Raw genomic sequence first — 19,499 nt, forward strand, 5'->3', positions numbered from 1 at the left:
AAACCGCCTGAACAGGTTGAGGGACAGTTTGGCTGGAGCATGGCAAAGCATGTCTTGGTGTCAAGGCAAGCTAGAGCACTCAAGTCAGGTGAACCGAAGCCGAAGAAGTGCAAAAGTTCCAATGCCAAAGGTTCGCGGTGGTTTCACTTGGAGTCAGGTGGGCCAAAGGCACTTTGTCACAGAGAATGGATGCACTTATGTACTGAAACAGGTTGAAGCAGGGCATAAAGGTCCAAGACAACAAAGTGCAAAATTTGAAGTGGCACAAGAAGAGGCAAACCAAGCTGGCGTCAGTGAGGTGGGCAACTCTTGTCCATTAAAGATTCGGCACAAAGAGCTCAAGGGGCATCGCAGAGCATCAAGGCTCAAAACAAAGCTCCAACGCAAAGGAATGTGAAGTCAGATTTGAAGTAAAGATCTTGCAAACCAAGTTGGCGTCAACTCGGCAAACAAATCTCAACTTCCATGAAGACTCTTACTTTCCGGGCAACGCTGCATTGCCTCAGGTAATCACTCTTAATCAGCTCAGACAGGAGCTTCGACGAGACCACGCAGTCACCTCGCCAATTTTGTGGGGATTGGGGGACTCTCAAGCGGGGGCTTGAAGTCCACGCCATTTAGATGAAAAAGACAAAAAATTTAAAAAAATGGCAAAAATACAAAAATATACACAATTCTTTTACTTTGTAAACGGGACAGACACTGACCTTGCTCATGGCTATAAAGCAGGGTAAAGACCTCCCGTCCTTCATTATATATTAAAACTTTGCACAGATGCATTATATTAAGGTCATACATCCAACCTTTGGTTTCAAAAGTAATTGACGAGGGCGTCAATTCTAAGGGGGGGTGTATGTGACGCGTCCGTCAGTTTTCGGCCGTTTTGACTAAAAACAGCCGTTTCGGCCGTTTTCCATGACGCGTCGCGGGGTTTCTATCCGAAGGGACATGGTGCCCGAGGAGTATGCTAGACCGCCCCGAATATAATGCATCTATATGGGGAGGAAGTGCTTGGAGAGGCAAGGCATGGACCCATGTAGGCACCTAGACACACTCACGCACCGGGTAGGCACGTTAGGCCTCCCGCGTTGCGAGTGGGGTTGCTAGGGAGCCGAGTGCCCCGGGGGATGCCCTCCCAGCCTTGTCGGAGTCGGGACCGAAAGCGCCGACAGGACCGAGCACGGTGGAAAAACAGCCGCCCGCCGAGGCCAGCGCACCGGGCCGTGCCGACGGGCCGCGATGGACCCTAGGCCGGCGAAGCATGGATGGAAGGCAAGTCCCGAGCCGAGGCCGAGGGAGCCGGAGCCGAGCATGAAGGGCAAGTGAACGGTGAGACCCGCAAGGCAAACGCGCGAGACAGGCCCGTGGAGCCGAGTCATGAGCCATGAAGAGGCCGCGTGCGGCAAAGACGTGGTGTGTTTGTGCCGGACGTCCGCTCGTACTGGCCTCGCGTCCGTACGGCCATCACACGGCCCTTGTGAATAATGAGATGCTATGACCCTTGCAAAGCCTATGCTTATATAGGTCCAAAAGAGACTGGTCGCTTTGCTACAGAAGCTGTCAGCCTGCTGAATAAGCTCCACGACCTGTATTTTATCACCATAAAGATGGCGCCTTAACACACGTGGGCCCCCATGCTGCTAGCTGACTGGAATGTGGCCCTCCCATGGGTTGGCCGCCCATGGCCCTAGCCACTATGGGTTGGCCGACTTGCTGCCCAGCCCTTTCATGGGCTGGTTTGGTTGGGCATGGGGCCTCCTTGGCCCCTAGGGTGGCCCACAAGGGCTACCCACCTTGTCGGCAAGGCCCTTAAGGACTTATGGGGTGGACCACATGGCTGCCCTTGGCCTACCTGCCCACATACTAATGTATGTCTGCAACAAGATTCCTAAACCTTGGCATCACACTGTGTACATGTGGCATATGTGGTGCCTTGTAAAGGGGGGTCTCTCGTTTTTATGTGGGTCTCCGCCATGACCCAATCCTGCTCATCAACAATTGGTATCAGAGATCCTTTTGACTCACGTCATCTTGCAGCCTCTGGTTTGGCCCACCATCACGTGCTATGGCATGCTCCCTCTACAGATCCGACATGCACTCGCCCTCCAGTCTTTCCATCTTGTCTCCTCGACGTTCACTAGGCCTGCCCACTTATCACACTACTCATCCTGAGTTCCAGAGTATGGTGGTGTAGCTGCACAAACGACGACTCACAGACTGTAGTTGAGCTGCCGTCATGTGTACACCATCAGTCTGTCCCCCTCCATCCGGCCACCCGGAAGGGTAAGGATCTGGGCGTCTCAGCTCCCTCTCCGTCCCTTGCTGGCCGCACTCTGCCTTCCCCACCTCTGGCCTCCCTGCCTGCACCCTTGCCTGGCCCCCAGCTTCGCTCTGGGCCTCTATGCAACGCGCCCTCTGCCCAGCAACTCGCAATACTCATGACCTCCAAGCTCCATGTTCGCAACCCCGGTCTCCGCCTCCTGTTCAAGCCTGCCTGCAAGGCACAGGCTCCAGATCTTGCCGGTTTTCAACTTTCGCTGGACTGTGGCTGCCCGTCCTCTGTGCCTTGCCATGATTTCGTTTCTTGGTCTCAAATCATGGATGCCTGATTCTCTGGTCATGAGTCTATCCAAGCCCCTGCAGGCCTCGCCTTGTCTGCTCCAGCCCTCTAGTCTCTATGGCCCTGCCTCATGTGTCTCTGCCCATGCTTCCCAGTGTCTTGTTTGTGGCCTACTGTAGTTCTTTTCTGTTGCGACCTTTCCAATTCATGTCGAGGGATCTCCACTAGAGACTTCCATATGAACAGATCTGTGTGAGGATAGATTGTGGTGGAAGAGAGAAGATTAAGACAAGAATAGAAGGCCGACAATTCAGCGTCACCCGTATAGAGATTTTTCCTAAGAGACTTAGAGCAAGGATTGATTGCTTTAAGCATCTTTATCGGGGGAAGTTCTTTAACTCAGAATATTGGTCTCGTGGTAACTAGGGCCAATTCTGGTGAAAGGGGAGAGATTTCTGGTCAGCCCTTGATTAGGTTGTTGATACAGAGGGATCTGGTAGTTAGACAATCACAATCAGTTGACTACTATGATTTGATATATACCTAGATGAATCCAGGAACATGCCCAAATTCACCTTATAAGCAAGTGCAATTTATAACCTCATGGTAGTCATCCACAAGACAATAAACCATCAACACCATCATGCATAGTATGGACTAGATACTACGACATCCCTACTAACGTCATCAATACTCAATAGTGGGTGTAGAACTTGGTATTAATATATGCTCCCACACACACACACCCCGCGTGCGCGCACATATAAAAGCATACATTAATGTAACATGACTACCATGTAAAAGCGTGCTTAATGATGATTAACGCAAAGCAATTAAGATTAAAGCTAATCACATGCTCATGACATAGAGAAGTAGAGAGAAGGAGAAGAGAGACTCTTTACCTAGCCTACTCCTACTATATAATACTAAATGAATGAGTAATTACAATGATTGTCATACATCCAATGTAGATCTAGACTATGAATGCTATGAATGAACTTAGGCTTATTAACCTCCACTGTGCGTTAATGGAAAACGCAGATTTGGAGATGTACTTGGCTGATCCAAACTGTTAGACTGCATGCTCTTGGACTTTGGCTCTACAATCTCTGTCTTTGAATGGCCCCCCCCCACCCCCCTTGGAGTATTTTATTACCCAAGGAGAAAATATCATGAACAAGCTTTGAGGGCCTTACTCTCCCCATAGGAGATGCTGGATTATCCATATACAAATGCCATAACACAGCCCAACACGAGGCAACCATAAAATTCAGCCGGTACACCAACTGTAGAAATGCCAAGCCAACAATATAATCCAAATACCTCCGTGTGGGTACTGATTCTTCCACAAGTCTTCATGCAACAGAGCTGGTTCAGCGGTACAGCTCTCCATTCAGCCGGTACAACAATAACATGCATTGGTACATTAGGTACAATGGCTGGTACAAGAAGTGCAGTGACTAGTACAACCAATCCAATGGCTAGTACAATAGGTACAATGGCTGGTACGGTAGGTACAATGGCTGGTACAGCAAGTACAATGGCTGGAAATAATAATAATAAAATGCTTAAATACCCTTGCCTTCAGTGGTACATCAGGTACAATGGCTGGAAATCATAATAAAATGATTAAATACCCTTGCCTTCAGTATTTCTTTGGGATGGAAACCTTCAAAACAATCACCAACAACCGGTATACTTCATGAGCAGCCTTCAAGAGAGAGAAAAAGAGCACCATCATTAGGGCAGCCTATAATGGTGGTAGAGGCTAGTGTGCAACAAGACAGCCTCCCTTGCTGAAGAGAGAGGGCTCCAATTTATAGATTTGGGCCTCCCATGAGCTAAAATGGCAAGAGAAGGCTATAATGACAAGTGGAGAGCCACACAATAGCTGAAGTGCCAAGTGTGAGGCCACTTGTCTCACTTTGATCCACTTTCTAACCAATGTCAGGCCAATTGTCTCACTTTGGTCCACTTTTTTGCCACATGTCCCAATCTAAGAGATGGATCCTTCCATAAACTTTATCTCTAAAAATACCCCAACTGGTAGCCCTTTGTCATAGGTACTTTGGCAACTCTTGGTATTTGCTCAATTCCATACATAATGACGCAAACAAAATTTCCACCACACCGAAGTTGAGCCAAAAATAGCAACTCTCCTAAATTTTAGGAGAGTGATCCTTTGTATTCGAGGATAATCTCCCATTCCCAAAGCTTGTACTTTCCAAATATTGAGACGTCCTGGAGTCCACCAGACTCCTTTCATACCAAGAAATGTCCAAGCTTGTGATAATTCACGCTTGTGGAAATTACTGTAATCAAATATTTTCACATCATCCATGTGCTCTTTTGTGCAAGGCCCTCCTAGATGTGTATTTGTGTCATCGCGAACCTTAACCCTTGACATGTAGGGCTAGCAAAGGTGACCATCTTACAAGAGACAAAGAAGAGTTCACAATCCATGAGATGGACATTAGTGATGTTCATTGGACGATTCAACGAATAGCAAGGTCAAGTGCACTGGGTTCTTGCAGAAAACAAAAAATAAATTCATAAGTCCATTTCTAGTACAGGGTTGGATAAATCAGTGGGTATAGGAACTCCAAAATTCAAAGCAAGGAGGAACACACGTGGGGCTAAAGAATGTGTACTTTTGGTTCTATGCACATGATGTATGCTTCCAATGCTTTAGGGCATGTATCATCGCGAGGAGCTCCCCGTCATAGACTGAGGAGTTCTTTTCTGCAAGAATCAACTTGCGGGATATGTAAGCGACTAGATGCCCATTCTGTTGCAAGACCGCTCCAATAGCGATTTACTCGCATCGGTGATCACCTGGAATGGGTCACCCCAAGAGGCTAGGGCTAAGCAAGTAGCCTCAAATAATGCACCCTTAAGGTCCAAAAAGCCTGTAATCCAGGAGGGGTCATGTGAATTCGTTGTCTCCATGTCTTGACACCTTTTAGCAGATCAATGAGAGTTGCCAAGACGTCATAAAATTTGGATGTAGGTGGAATATGCTTGGCAAAAGCCCACAAATGACTGAATATCATAAGCAACTTCCAAGATCTCCATTTCTACCACCTTTGCAGAATCTAATCAGATGCCTTCGGCACTAATTATATATACAAGGTAATGAACCTTGTATAGGTAAAACTCAGATTTTTTCTCATTGATATACAGCTCATTGCTTTCCAACAATTTCATCACTTTCTCTATGTAAATGTCATGTTGCTCTTTCGTAGCTGAAAAAATCAGTATGTCATCCAAGAAGATGAAGACACAATTGCTGATCAAGTCCCAAAACACCCGCATCATCATGCGGTTAAATATAGCTGGGGCATTTGTCAGAACGAAAAGCATGACCCCCGATGGTCATATCCTCATGAGACCGTCCCATATGATAATGGTCATGGCAATCATGAGATCATCCTTCATGAGGATGGCCAAAAGAATCCTCACAACGCCGAGCATGGCGAACTTTCGAACATCCCTCATGTCGGTGGTCAATGGTCATGGTAACACACTTGTTGACTTTCAGTGTGGCTCGCCACAAGGCAGTGGACTTTGCTTCCTGCGATAGTGTCCCTTGCCTGAGACTATCCCAATCCCTAGGCTCTACTAGCACAAATCTGACTATCCCAAACCCAAGTGTGCTCTCCTAACACTACACACCGCTTTCCTTGTTAGGCAAACAAGGCAAACGGAATTGTAGGTAAGAAATTTTTTTACAATCCTAGGCTTTGATACCAAACGTGGACCTGCTAGCGCTAGGAAATTGCTAACAAAGAAAGATGAAAAGTTCTAGAAGTACATTCATACACAAGTAATCTACTCTAACGTGTATTGAAGAATGAATAAATTACACGAATTGTCTGGACAACTAATGTAAGCGTATCTCTAGAAGGTAATCAATCCTAGAAATAAACCCTAGTTCAATAAGAATGTGCTTCTTCCCTCAAATGCTGGCAACCTCTTGCAGTTTTCTACTTCCAATAGCACACTCTCTGGGCACACAATTGATGAAGATGAAGCCCCACTAAATTGATTGATTGATTGATTGAGGGGCTGAGGGGGGCTATTATATGCTACAGCCAGGGCCTTCCAAACTGCTATGTGCCCTGATCTGTCCGCACAGCCTGCTGCCCAGCTTGGGCCATTCAAGTCAAGGCGGTCTGTATGCCCACACAAGTGCCCTACCTGCCTATACGACGATGCACATCTCTCTCTCTCTCTCTCTCTCTCTCTCTCTCTCTCTCTCTCATGTTTGTGATTGCTGTTCAAAATATTGGCCCTCAAGAGAAATTCAGCAATCACACCTCCTTCAACCAAACCGAAAAGACATTTCTCATGGAAAAAGTGCTTCTCATTAACGCACCCGGAGATAGTATCCATCAAAATTATAGCCATCCCGACCCCTTATTGCATCATCAGCATCTCGAGGATCTTCAAACTGTAAGCACATGGTAAAGAAAAACTACTATCAGTCTAGAAATAACGCTACCAAGATGATTACCAAGGTGAAGCTGAAAGGCAAATCAATTGTCTTGCAGACATGCTTTTAAAAAAAGACATTGAAGTAAAGAAAATAATAGAACGTAACTTGCCTCGATGAAACAATAGCCAGGAGATCGAGGAGGCAGTTTCAGATCAACATCCACAATTGGCCCATACTGCTCAGAAAGTTCCGGAAGTAATTAATCACTAACCAAAAGTCATACTTAGTCCCCCAAGCAGCTTCAACACTCAAAAGGGATTGATAAATAAACCCATTACAACTGCAATTAAATTTTTTTATTCTGCTTCAGAAAGTAGCCAACCTTTCGAAACAAGTCTTCGATCTCATGCTCCCGTGTATCCCCAGGTAAGTTACCAACATATAGGGTACAGCTTGCACGTCGGCTCATGTTTGCTGCAGTCCACTATATTCTTTTATGTACAAAAACCTTCATTAAAGGACAGCCATGTAAACCACAAAGTAATACAGACCCTGAAGTTAAACAATCATTAATGAGACTAAGTACAAATAGCACAATACCACAACCATACACATGAAAAAGAAAACAAGCATCACACTAGGGCCGGAACGGACCAGCCTCCCCCTAAGAAATTTATGTATTCCAATAGAGTGATTTACAAGGTACAAGCGAGAGGGTGCCAAGCACCAGCTTTCCAAGTACAACAATGAAAACAAAATCAAACAAATCCACCGTCCAGGTCCATGGAAAGCGGAGTTTCCATCTTCACACCAAGCCTCGTGAAGTCTCACAAGAGTTGCCCGCTCTCACATAAGTTCTCTTGTGGGGATCTCACAAGCTTCCCCCAGTCTCACCTGGTTGGATTCTCTAAACAACAAAATCAGGAGCTTCCCACCAACAAACTACCTTACCTAGAAGCCATCAGCATCTAGGGCACCCGGAGCACCGTACAACTGTCAAACAGGTCGTACCTCCTCAAGGACAACTTGGGCAGGTGCTCGGCAGATATAGGGGTTGGCAGTAAGCTACCCGTAGAATGTTGTACAAATCCATACAACCATACAGAGGCTGTACAGCAGGTCATAATCACATGGGACGCGAAATGGGGACGGGGAACTGGGACGGAAAAGATTGAGAATGGCCATGGCGACTACTGTATTGAGGGGGGAGTAGTTTTTTGGCCTGCTGCAGAATTGTACCCGCCTTCATACCCGCTTGTGTGTTGCCGTGTACCCGCCTACAGTACCTGCTGCAGGCTGCCATCTCTGTACCTGTTGGCTGTCCTTTAGACCCACCTGCTGTTGTCTTCTGTACCCATCGGCTGCCAGCACTGTACCCGCCTGTTACGACCCTGTGTTTTTCTCTGGACAAGATGCAGATGTGCACGGGGACATGGTGGACAGTGTGAATGGCATCAGGTGGGAGTGAAGATGGAAGCCCATGTGTGGATAACCCCATGTGTGAAAGGGGGCAAAGGAATTTGAGCTTAAAAGGTTTAAAAACCTTTGTAGTCATTTATAAAGCTTTTCATTAAAGAAACGTGGCCCTTATGCTATATTTGGGGCCACGTGTGCTTTTTGGGCAGAAAAAGCAGGAGGCGCCTTACTCTTGTGGGATGCGCATGTGCTTTTTGGGGAAAGAGGAAGGCTGGTGGGCAGCGCATGAGAGAGGGAAGCTTTTCTGAAAACAAGGCATACAAGCTGGTTGCAGGGCTGCTCCTCGCTTCCTCTTGCCTTTGGAAGGACTGTAGGCGGGCAGCGCTGAATTCAGGCCTGGAAAAACAGCTAGAGGGAGCTCTGCGCTGCTGGTCACAGGTGACTTTCTGGAAGGGCTGCAGGCGGGCCGTACGACTGAGGCTAATCAGGGGCAGCCTAATACTCCTTTACGCATGCTTTTAGGAGATTAAAGCTGGCTGCTGTGCTGCGCTACAGGGCAGAGACACGGGCCAACTTTTCTCTCTCTCTCTCTCTCTCCCTCTGCTGAAGAGTAGACAAGGGCTGGTTTCTCTTGATACAAAGGTGGACAGAGGTTGGTTTTCCATGAACATAGACATCATGTCGATGGCGTTCAACTGATGGAACTTTCAGCTTCTCTAAGCTTTGGTACAGGACTGTTTTGGGACAGTTTATGGGCTGATTTTATTTGGTAACAAATTCAGCTATGTGCTTGGGTCTTTGGCTTCGAGTACAGGTCTTTTGGTTATGTTTCTTGGCATGGGAGTGATGCAAGCTCGCATGGCTGCGTGTTCATGGAGCAGATTGCTTTCTTCCTGATAGAAAGGAACAGTGGGAACTACAATTATGGGCATCTCTATGTTGCCAGATGTTTCATGAGGGAACAGGCAACTAGATGTATGGAAACAGGACATGAGTTTCAAAGGGAACAGGCCTAAGGGTTTCATGTGGGAACAGGTCGTAGGTTTCTCGAGGAAACATGTTTTTGGGTTTCTCCAGGAGACAGGTCACATGCAGGCAGAAGGTACAGGAGTGGACACATGTATGGTACAGCCTTGCTACTGATTAGACAAGGGACAGGGAATCCATGACAGAGATGGATAGTACCCTTGGATGGTAGAGAGGGTTTGTACAGGTGTGTCGAGGACTGTATGGTATGCTGTGCTGTGATACTCTTTTGAGAGACAGTTTGGGAGTCTGTGTTGTGATACAGGAGCACTGGTTGGTCAGGGTGTGATGCTGTTCATAGTGTGAGAGGCTATGGATGGTTGTGGCAGCCCTGATCATGGGAGAAAGCTTCTGTATGCAGACTCAATGTGAGAGAGTCTTTCGATGTGAACAATGGCTGGATTTATTTGTGGATGCCGTGCGGACAAGAAGCCAGATGCAGGTTCTTTGCAGGCTTCAGGAGTTCTACTGGGACGGCTGAATTATCAGCCTTATATTGTAATCAAAGCTCTTATAATCAATTAAAGAAATACCGCAAGGGGCGCCACTGCGATTTGGGGCCAATCGGTGTCCGTGTACTTTTTGCAGGAGCACTCTAGCTCCCCCTGTTTGTTTTCCTTTTCTAGGTCCTCAATGGTGTTGAAGTGTTTTATGTGCAAATGTTTGTTCCACCGCCCTTTGGCTTTCTGAAGGCCGGTTTACAAGGTTCCGGTTGCCGGGACACATCGTCGACTTTCTCAAGTGGGCGAGTCCGTGGTTGCTTTGGTCGGGACAATCGCCAACTTTCCTAAGGGGGTGAGCTCGTGGTTGTCTCATGAGAGTCACATCGAAAGCTTCAACATGAGGAAAGTGAAAAGGAAGTGCAGGACACAGTACAGGATTTTGTGTCTTTGCCTATATGAGGTGAAGAGCAAGAGCTGAAGATGAAGCTCAGGAGAAAAGACACCAAGGACAAGAAGTAGTCGGCCAGGAACAAGAAGCAGTTGAAGTGTTATGGTGCAGGAGATGCGTTGAAGGCTATGGCTTTCGACAGTTTGTCACCGGTGGTATCTTCATAGAGGCTTCATGGGTTCGGAAGACAGTTTCTTTCTATGTTTGTGGTGATCTACTATGCTTCATCGAGGACTTGTGCTTATCACTTGGGTGGAGTGCAAGCAGGTTTTGGGTGCCTGAGAATGTATCAGATGAGGCTCAGATGGAAGTGGAGGAACTTGACGAGGTTCTTATTCCTGAGCATATACTGGCACATAAGGAAAGAAAGGTACAGGGTAAGGTTTCCCATCGCTATCCTGTGAAGTTCAAGAGTTGTTCACTGATGGATACGAAGTGGATGGAGGAGGTTCACTGATGGATGCGAAGTGGATGGAGGAGGGTGACTTAGCAGATTCACCTCAGGAGTTGCAGCTTTATCTTGATGCCTATGAGTTGGAGTCGACTCTTGTTACGGCTCATTCAGGTTCAGCAGAGCATGGGTCTGGAGCATTGCCTGATGCTCAAGAGGGGGGTAGCACCTCCGCTCCCTTGTTACAGACAGGCTCAGTTGTTATCTAGGAGCCGCTTGGTGACATCTTTGTATTCACCCGAAGGTACTGAGGCTGACAGTACATCTGCTTATGGGACTTCTATGATATTGTGTTCTAGACACATGAGATGGTGGTTGAGTATGGTTCACAGTCGCGCGCACCTGGAACTATAACTGCAACTATGGATAACTCTATGGAGGACATAAGTCTTGCGAGCAGTCCTAGAGTTGGTTTGGTTCATGGAAATATGGATCGAACTCTGTTTGTGCATGTATGCATACACTTTTTGAGGTAGAGGTATTTTTGTATTCTGGTGCCATTGGATCTTGGTATCATTGAGAATACATTGGGAAAATACTCTGCATTGTGTCATATGCTGCATGTATGTTGGTATGATACATCAAGTGCTTTATTATGTTCATGGATGCACCACTGGGTGTGACTCTTGCGGGATGGCCATGAAACATATGTGGGAAAGTACTTAGTGGATGTAGTGTTTGGATGCATTGAGTGCTTTCATATGCTCATGTTTTACCTTCAGTCGTGGGTCTTGCGGGATGCCCATGGGCGTAAGGCTTGCGAGCAGCCCTTAGACTGTTACTTTGGAATAGGTAGAGCATTTTGAGGAGCATATTGTTTGCGAATGCATATGTGTGTCATGCATATGTGTGCCATATGTAGAATGATGCATGGTTTTGTTTTTGGCTAACACAGTTAACGTGTTTCCATTTGGTTTTAGACTTTTGCTGTAGGTTCTGAAGGAACAAGCAAGAGGACAGTGTGGCTTATTGTGCAGGATGATTGTTCTATCATCCAGATGCATTGGAAGGCCATTGTTTCTGCCATATGGGGTATCTTTGCTCATGAGATGCTTTACTGTGCCATTGAGTGCAATCGAGGACGCTTGCCATTTTTCAAGAGGGGGGTATGTTACGACCCTGTGTTTTTCTCTGGACAAGATGCAGATGTGCACGGGGACATGGTGGACAGTGTGAATGGCATCAGGTGGGAGTGAAGATGGAAGCCCATGTGTGGATAACCCCATGTGTGAAAGGGGGCAAAGGAATTTGAGCTTAAAAGGTTTAAAAACCTTTGTAGTCATTTATAAAGCTTTTCATTAAAGAAACGTGGCCCTTATGCTATATTTGGGGCCACGTGTGCTTTTTGGGCAGAAAAAGCAGGAGGCGCCTTACTCTTGTGGGATGCGCATGTGCTTTTTGGGGAAAGAGGAAGGCTGGTGGGCAGCGCATGAGAGAGGGAAGCTTTTCTGAAAACAAGGCATACAAGCTGGTTGCAGGGCTGCTCCTCGCTTCCTCTTGCCTTTGGAAGGACTGTAGGCGGGCAGCGCTGAATTCAGGCCTGGAAAAACAGCTAGAGGGAGCTCTGCGCTGCTGGTCACAGGTGACTTTCTGGAAGGGCTGCAGGCGGGCCGTACGACTGAGGCTAATCAGGGGCAGCCTAATACTCCTTTACGCATGCTTTTAGGAGATTAAAGCTGGCTGCTGTGCTGCGCTACAGGGCAGAGACACGGGCCAACTTTTCTCTCTCTCTCTCTCTCTCCCTCTGCTGAAGAGTAGACAAGGGCTGGTTTCTCTTGATACAAAGGTGGACAGAGGTTGGTTTTCCATGAACATAGACATCATGTCGATGGCGTTCAACTGATGGAACTTTCAGCTTCTCTAAGCTTTGGTACAGGACTGTTTTGGGACAGTTTATGGGCTGATTTTATTTGGTAACAAATTCAGCTATGTGCTTGGGTCTTTGGCTTCGAGTACAGGTCTTTTGGTTATGTTTCTTGGCATGGGAGTGATGCAAGCTCGCATGGCTGCGTGTTCATGGAGCAGATTGCTTTCTTCCTGATAGAAAGGAACAGTGGGAACTACAATTATGGGCATCTCTATGTTGCCAGATGTTTCATGAGGGAACAGGCAACTAGATGTATGGAAACAGGACATGAGTTTCAAAGGGAACAGGCCTAAGGGTTTCATGTGGGAACAGGTCGTAGGTTTCTCGAGGAAACATGTTTTTGGGTTTCTCCAGGAGACAGGTCACATGCAGGCAGAAGGTACAGGAGTGGACACATGTATGGTACAGCCTTGCTACTGATTAGACAAGGGACAGGGAATCCATGACAGAGATGGATAGTACCCTTGGATGGTAGAGAGGGTTTGTACAGGTGTGTCGAGGACTGTATGGTATGCTGTGCTGTGATACTCTTTTGAGAGACAGTTTGGGAGTCTGTGTTGTGATACAGGAGCACTGGTTGGTCAGGGTGTGATGCTGTTCATAGTGTGAGAGGCTATGGATGGTTGTGGCAGCCCTGATCATGGGAGAAAGCTTCTGTATGCAGACTCAATGTGAGAGAGTCTTTCGATGTGAACAATGGCTGGATTTATTTGTGGATGCCGTGTGGACAAGAAGCCAGATGCAGGTTCTTTGCAGGCTTCAGGAGTTCTACTGGGACGGCTGAATTATCAGCCTTATATTGTAATCAAAGCTCTTATAATCAATTAAAGAAATACCGCAAGGGGCGCCACTGCGATTTGGGGCCAATCGGTGTCCGTGTACTTTTTGCAGGAGCACTCTAGCTCCCCCTGTTTGTTTTCCTTTTCTAGGTCCTCAATGGTGTTGAAGTGTTTTATGTGCAAATGTTTGTTCCACCGCCCTTTGGCTTTCTGAAGGCCGGTTTACACCGCCTCCAGCTCCAGCCCACCTGGTTGCTGTCTACTGGGTACCCACCCGTCGTCGTATTGTACCCGCCTCTATACCAGCTATCTGTCGTTGCCTTGTGCCTACTCCAATACCCGCCTGGTGGTTACTCCAGTACCCGCCTGTGGTGGCTGCTCCTACCAGTACCAACTTGTGGCTGTTGTTGCCCTTGTGTTCGCCATCAGTACACGCCGACTACGGCTGTCTACACCGACCAGGACTACATTAAAAAGAAGGAGGGGGAGGGGGGCGGGGACAGTTTCCTCACCTTACATTCCAAATTTGAATCTTTATCAAGTACTTGTTTCTGTATTTCAAATTCAGAAAATATTAAATGTAAATGTTGTTTTTCCAAGTCTTATGCAGGCAAGCATCACCACCAGTTTCCTTCACCATGGAAGGCCATTGGGATGGTGACTTTTCCCATGATTACCCTGACCGCGCCCTCACATTTTGAGGAGCCAGTGAAGGTCATGTGGGTGTAAGGAAAACTAGGAGCAAAGTTGACTTGGGAGCACCAAGTATTACTCCCTCCATGGTGCTTCACCCTTGCCGAGCGTTAGTACGGGCGTGCCTATTAGTGCACGGTCCTGGAAGACCAATGAGGGCACGTGTTCACCCAGTGAAGGTAGGAGACTACCTGTGTATGGTCTACTCCAACAACTGATTCTTCTTCGACAAAATTTTATTGTTTTTCAGCTGTACTCACTCCATGTTATGAAGAAATCTGGCCTTGAGGCCCGTGAACACTTGTACATATAAATACTCCAAGAATTACAAACTGTATTGAGGGGGGGAGCGGCCCTTTCCGGCCCTAGTGATGGTGTCAAGTGTTCTTTGTCATTTTCAGTTTTAATGTTGCAAGTATTGTCCAATGTTTGTATTAGTTAAGTGATCTAAAAATGTGTATTTTATCTTCCGATTTGTAGGGAACGGTTACAGCTCTTCTCATACTAGGATACTCTGGATACGTATGCTCCAGTCATCGTTGCATTCCATACTCGTACTCATCTGTTCAATACTTTCAATACGTACCATAGCGTTCCGTACCCATACTTTAAAAAAAGTTTAAAGTGACTAGTCACTAATAACTACTAGTGAATACATGGTATGTAGGTTGATGTTGAGAAGCTCAAGCATTACAATTAGTAGCATGTCGAGGAGAGCGACATAGTACATGATGAGCAGGAGGAGATATACAGACAACTTCACAGAGAGCTCGAGGGCATTGACAGACGAGTCACTCGAAGCTCGGTCTTGAGCTCTCACGACCACTTCCCTCACTTTTTCAACGTAACAAAGCCGTCCTTCCACCTCTAATGGCACCGGGTTGTATACTCGTCATGCACATTCGAGAGAGAGAGCTGCCAGAGCAACCAGTAGAGGTGATCTAGAGCACCAGATGCAGACTCTTCTAGAGAAGAGACATGGACCCTCTACCATCGTTGAGGAGATATCAAATACTAATGTACCAAGTGATGTGGTGGAGTAGGAGCTGCTATATGATTTGATGGGAATCTCCTCAAAGATGAAGACTACTCATCATCCTCATCTTCAGGCTTGGATGATGATGAGTAAGTGGTGACTCATGAGACTTGATTTATTAGCCAGTGGCCTTGTGATAACTAGTTGCTCTTACTAGTTAGCAGTTAGCGTATCAGTATTTATTTCAGTAGCAACCATTGACTAGTCATATATTCAGCTTGTAGCTACTAGCAGCTAGCCTCACACTTTCATGATTTATGATCAAACATGTATCATGTCATATTATTTTGTGCTGGCTATATGGCTATTGGCGTTTGTACTAGGATTTCAAATTCAATAGGACTTCATGTTGTATGCTCGCAGCTCATTTGACATTTATAGAGCATAGATGTTTGAATTTCAATTGTTTTTTGTGCAATTGTGTATACCGGTGTTACTAAATTATATAATATATATTTTTTATTATATATACATTATTTTAAAAAAGTGAATATACTTAAAGTACTTATCCCAATGCGTACTTTACATTCTCGTACGCATATCATACCTAAAGTACGCAACCACTATGCTCCTAGTCATACTGGTGGCACACCACTGCCAATCACACTAGACTCTCATCTAATCATATTGCTAGTCATATTATCTAAATCAAGTCATACTTGACGCATGAATACTACTCATACTAGCAAAGCCCAAGGGAATACTTCTCATAAAAGTAAAGCCCCCAGCTCTAGTCATACTAGAGTGCCAACTACTAGTCATACTGGCATTAAAGAACACCCTAGCTAGTCATACTGGCACCTCCACATGGCATGCATACATAGCTTTTGGATACACATGATCTCATACTTCCCAATGGGGATGATTAGGAAGCCAAGTGGTGACAAAAACCTGACCTGAAATCATCCCCAAAAAAAAACTATGAAAGCTATTGGAAAAATTGCATGCCACATTACAACTTGAATTGCATATCAAAATCTTTCATGCTCAACCAAACATGTCACGTGCAAAGCCGTGGACATGGCTAACCTCAGATGTAATCCCTGATTAAGGTAGTATTTTTGGGATAGATTTAGGGCACTAGCAAGCTCAATCAAGGAAGCAGCAACAAGTCCACCATTATCAGAATTCAAGAGGTTGGCCGACAGCAGGTGCTCGCACATGGGTACCATCAATGCTGGCCAACAAGAGTATTAAGGGCTTTTTAGCATTTTTGCTTCAATCAAAGACGATTGGAGTTGGCCGACAGCAGTCGGCCACGTTACAAGACATATATGAGCCTATAAGAGGCTAGGTCAGCATTCAGTCATAATCATATGTTCCCCACTTGGGGAAGGTCACAGTCCATCATTAGATAAGTCTAGTAAGTCATAATTCAGTCCTCTATTGGAAGGCCAAAGGCCATTGCAATTGTACAACCGTACACATCTTTTTGTACCATATCAATAATACTGAAAATATAGTTCATCTTTCTTTCCTCTCTGTTGTCCATTCATTGTGATTGCATTAGTGTTTCTAATCAGTAGGCTTAGGGCTGGATCAACTAAAGCAAGGCTTCTGCACATGCAACATTGGTACCAGAGCATTCAAGCTCCGCCATCTAAGCACTCAAGTCTCAGCTGTCCCAAGAAAGGTGCACAGATGCATGGAAGAATGCAGCAAAGGTAGCATCTATGAGGTGGTCCGCAGCAGGCAAAGACAAAGGAAAGCATTCCCTACGAGTTGTGTGCCCAAATACATTGGCTCTCAGATCAGTTCCAAAGGTGGGGCATCATGCATGATCATTCTCAACAAGTGACCATAGTTGTGTTAACGGAACGGGATTACAATCATGGGGACAAAGTGGGACATATGCTCAGTTCTCTAACCAAACTTGGAGTGAAATCAGAGGAACGACAAGGTTTTCAGACAAAGTGTTAAGAGGTCAAAGTCAGTAGTCCAAGGAGGAAGAATGACAGGTTTCTAACCCATCATCAAGTTTAGTAGGAGGGAATAATGACCCTGCCCCTTCAAAACTGATGGCTTACAATGGTTGCTTTGTCCCTACAACTACCATGTAAATGGCCATAATATGCATCTAAGGGCTGATGCACGTGGCAGCCATCCACACACAAGAACAAGAAGTCAATGCTCAGCCTAAAGGTTGATTTGGTCTTCGAAATGCGTACAACAACTTTCACTGAGAAATTCCCGTAAAGATGTACCTTAGTAGTAATACTTATCTACATATGTATCTACCTACCCGCAGCCCAACCATAGGCCTATTCATAAACAAAGCTCTCTTGTACACGAGCCTCACATGCCAAACCCTAACCATATGCCCAACCCTGGGCGCATTCATCAACAAAGCTCTTCATCCATGCGCCCACTGCAAAACCTGAAATGCACCCCCACCACCATCAACAAAGCTTCCATGCACAAGAGCCTAATATTCTGAACACTGACCATAACCCCACCCGCAGTAAGCGCATTCATTGACGTAGCTCTCTCGGATAGGAGCCTCATATTTCAGACCCTAGCCATACCCTCTTCTCCATCACCTGAGCCTTCCGCCATACAGCCAGATACACTTTGTGGCCTCTCGCAGAGATTCTAAGGGACAATTCAATAATGGGGAAAAAATCACAGACATGCTGGAGAAGCCATCTCTCTCTCTCTCTCTCTCTCTCTCTCTCTCCCCGCTTCTCACCCTTAAATTTAAAACAAATAAACCTCGAAAATCGCGCACCATCAGAAAATCGGCAACTTACCAGTACAAAACAGGAGGCCGACGCGAGGCGATCAAGAAGAACGCGCTTCCGTTGTGTGGGAGCTCTGTAGAAGACGCAAATAGTTAGGGTAAATAGTTTTAAAAAACTAGGTCTCATTGATTTAAATATTTTTATTAATAAAAACGTGGGAAATTAATCCTAAGGAGTCACTTTTTTTTTTTAAAGCAGGTACAGGAAATTTTGTAGAAATACTCACACACACCCCCAACCCCCGTATGGTGGAAGGCACCCCCCTCGGGTATGGCACAAGCCGGGGCCGAGGCCGCCCACATATCAACTTTGGACTTATAAATCTCCCAAGGGAGATGATACCACATGAGGCCCCCACAAGATTCGAACTCACGACCTTGGGGATTAGAGTCCAACACTCTAACAGTTAAACTAGCGCTCATTGGTAGATAAGGAGTCACTTTAGGGTGATTCTTTTTTCTAAATCTTTTGTGCTCGTATGCCTCTATGCGGCAGTCAACACAACAGCTAGAAAGTTTGGAACCTAGCACCTCTTGCATGGGACTTCAACACCTTACCAGCAGGCTATATCTTCATTGGCATTTTAGGGTAATTCTCATTTATAATCATATTCACTCTCAACCACACTCTCACAAAAGGTTAAGTAAAACTAAACCAAACCATGAAAAATGTTTTTAAGATTGGATTTCTCACACAGGGCTTCGTTGCATTTATCGAATCCCCCAACATTTAATGCAGTAGTTCGAAGATGACTCCCTTGTTTTGAATTCTTCGAGTGAGACCCTATGCATTTCATGCTGTGCAAGCGGCCTTTGTACGAACTTCCCCTAAGCAACAACATCAATTGTGTTCACCTTATTTTTAGCATGTAGAAGGTTGCCCTACTCTTTTTCATATCGTACCAAGAATACTCTCTCATTTTTATGGATTAAAACATTTATATAATTATACCACCCCTAATAAGTGATTTAAAAATAATATACTTTGTGTGAAACGTAGAACTTTTATTTGCCACAAACTAATTATCCATAACCACTAGTCTGTAAGATATTTCCTTGCTCACACCACTCGAAGATATATCCTTGAGATGTGAGCCCACAACTTTGTGTGAGTCAAGTTACTCCAAATTCACATGTGCCCACCAAACGTGAGCCGTGAGGCGTGGAGGCATGAGGAGGCATAAGTCAACAAAAAAAAAGCTTCAAAAAACCAAAAAAAAAACTTATTTTTTGTAACTTGGGTAAAACACACGTGTTATACCTATTTAGACATGCTTCAAGAAGCGCTAGAGAGAAACCCTTTGATGTAATCTCAATCCGTACTATTTGTGGAAACGATAATCCAGTTGACTGTAGTACAACAAACTATACCTCTTCAAACCAACCCCTAGCCTTCAGTTCCATTAAACGACCAACACTCAACATGTGCTCCCCTATTAACAAAATGCAAGGCTCCTTTAGATCTACCTCAAGTGAGAAGCTTTGGGATAAACTGAGCTATTTAAATGTAGACACGTAAGCCAAGGAGTAGTGGAGCCACCCACGATCTTTTGAGTCCCAAATTCACCAACTAAATTAGTAAACAACACCATTAACTTTGTG

The 19,499-nt window shown here is 45.6% G+C and overlaps 1 protein-coding gene across 6 annotated transcripts in view; it reads right to left on the reverse strand.

Annotated features, from left to right (window-relative positions):
* Positions 1–18,039, reverse strand: part of LOC147603342 (serine/arginine-rich splicing factor SR30-like) — a 52,886-nt gene extending 34,847 nt beyond the window's left edge. For 2 of the 6 annotated variants that reach the window (XR_015265621.1, XM_086796599.1), the window contains exons 1-4: positions 17,908–18,016; positions 7,381–7,482; positions 7,168–7,233; positions 6,939–7,013 (exon numbers count right to left, since the gene is read on the reverse strand). Coding sequence is in view for 5 of the 6 variants with exons in the window: in XM_086796599.1 (XP_086652725.1) it covers positions 6,939–7,013; positions 7,168–7,233; positions 7,381–7,467 (228 nt within the window). In the remaining variant the exon portion in view is untranslated. Of the gene's footprint in view, positions 1–6,938; positions 7,014–7,167; positions 7,234–7,380; positions 7,507–17,602; positions 17,750–17,907 lie in introns of those variants that run through there. The other 4 variants (XM_086796602.1, XM_086796601.1, XM_086796603.1 and 1 more) reach the window with 4 other exon arrangements.
* Positions 18,040–19,499: the final 1,460 nt, after the last annotated feature.

This window comes from Cibotium barometz, chromosome 64 (assembly GCF_041138505.1).
Source record: "Cibotium barometz isolate CiBa-2024 chromosome 64, ASM4113850v1, whole genome shotgun sequence".
In the NCBI taxonomy this organism is placed as follows: Eukaryota; Viridiplantae; Streptophyta; class Polypodiopsida; order Cyatheales; family Cibotiaceae; genus Cibotium; species Cibotium barometz.